Here is a 1,402-nt window from a genome sequence, read left to right as displayed (position 1 = left end):
TACCTGCGTGACCTTCTCTGTGACGTTCTGAGAGCGGTCCTTCACCTTGGAGGGGCTGAGCAGGTCCATTCTGGGAGTTGGAGGTGAGCGACATTCGGGGCCCTTGCTGGCTGGTCCCCCACTCTTCATAAGGTCGGAGTCAGACATAGAGCTCTGCTGGCTGACAGGTGATCACATTTTTATTTATATTTGGGCCAAAGAGGTCCTTTCTTGAAAGACTTTTGGCCTACTACTAATAGTAATACAATTATAGTATTTAATAACACTGTTAACGATATTACTGTACTCTACTCATATTACTGTACTCCTAGTTTTCTTGGCATATTGGACTTATACTGTGGATTCCTTTAACTTTATATACGTAAATAAGATTTGCCTCCTTATTTTCTATTCTAAATAAGCCTTGGAAAATTGAATGCAAAAAAAGGGAACTCCTTAATGACGTTTAATATTCTGTACCCCCCTCCCCAACATATTCCTCTCTGCTCTGATTTCCCAGAATGCCCATCTAGCTGTGCCCCTCCCAAAAATACTCTGCTCCCAAATACTGGATAGTCTCAGTACTGCATTGGGAAGGCAGCAGTTGCAAGGTAGAAAAATCTCTCTGCTCTCACTCGTTGGTCAAATTTTCAACCAAGCCAAGTTTCTCTAAAAGTAAATAAACACAACATACCTGATTCAAAAACCTGAATGTCGGCTCCTTCTTGGTCTTGGACAACTAGACAGCCATGACTCAAATATCCATCCTTCAGGACACTTTTTGGACAAGTGTTTTCAAAAACCTTCAGCCTCCTCTTTCATGGTTCATATTTAGGTAAAACAAATGTACTTCTTTCATTCAGATGTCGATGTTGAACCCTCCACTATGGTATAGGGCAGGGACTGGCCTGCAGCTTGCATGTTGCCACCAACATTTGCCAACACAGGAAACCAATCAATGCCACGCTCTCGCTGAGAGGAACTGACAGGAAAATCAATGACAACATTGATAAACAGAGCAAATGGGCTTAGAGTTATTCCACCGGACTTCCCTGGTAACATCCAATGACCATTTCAGCGGTCTTGTGTGTAGTTCAGTTTGGCGGTGTAGGTCTAAAATATAGTGCAGAAGGTGACACACGTGACAAGTTTAAAAAAGTAAATCTGCCGTCTAAAGGCATAGTGTGCCCGCTCAATATGTTACGTGTGTTATGTGCATACTGTTAATGTGGGATCTTATCGACTGCAATGTTGTTGACACTACATTAATATCAGGGGGTAATGACCTGTTATGACATTGGCTCAAAATGTCCTTCAGCTGTAACCTTCAGCCATCTACATTCTTTTTTGTTTAAAATAAAAAAATAAAAAATAAAATAAATATATATATATATATATATATATATATATATATAAAAAAAAA

At 40.0% G+C, this 1,402-nt stretch overlaps 1 protein-coding gene across 2 annotated transcripts in view; it reads right to left on the bottom strand.

Moving 5' to 3' along the window:
• The window catches only part of kcnh6b (potassium voltage-gated channel, subfamily H (eag-related), member 6b), a 13,845-nt gene extending 12,529 nt beyond the window's left edge, over nucleotides 1–1,316 (bottom strand). The window contains exons 1-2 of one of the 2 annotated variants that reach the window (XM_032502437.1): nucleotides 674–1,316; nucleotides 4–160 (exon numbers count right to left, since the gene is read on the bottom strand). In XM_032502437.1, the coding sequence (XP_032358328.1) occupies nucleotides 4–147 (144 nt within the window). In that variant the 5' untranslated portion in view covers nucleotides 148–160; nucleotides 674–1,316. The remainder of the gene's footprint in view (nucleotides 1–3; nucleotides 161–673) is intronic. The other variant, XM_032502438.1, reaches the window with a different exon arrangement.
• Between the last annotated feature and the right edge of the window lie 86 nt (nucleotides 1,317–1,402).

Source organism: Etheostoma spectabile, chromosome 21 (assembly GCF_008692095.1).
Source record: "Etheostoma spectabile isolate EspeVRDwgs_2016 chromosome 21, UIUC_Espe_1.0, whole genome shotgun sequence".
NCBI classification, from domain to species: domain Eukaryota; kingdom Metazoa; phylum Chordata; class Actinopteri; order Perciformes; family Percidae; genus Etheostoma; species Etheostoma spectabile.
The sequence above is the reverse complement of the archived record's forward strand: the minus strand, read 5'-3'. Positions and strand labels throughout refer to the sequence as shown.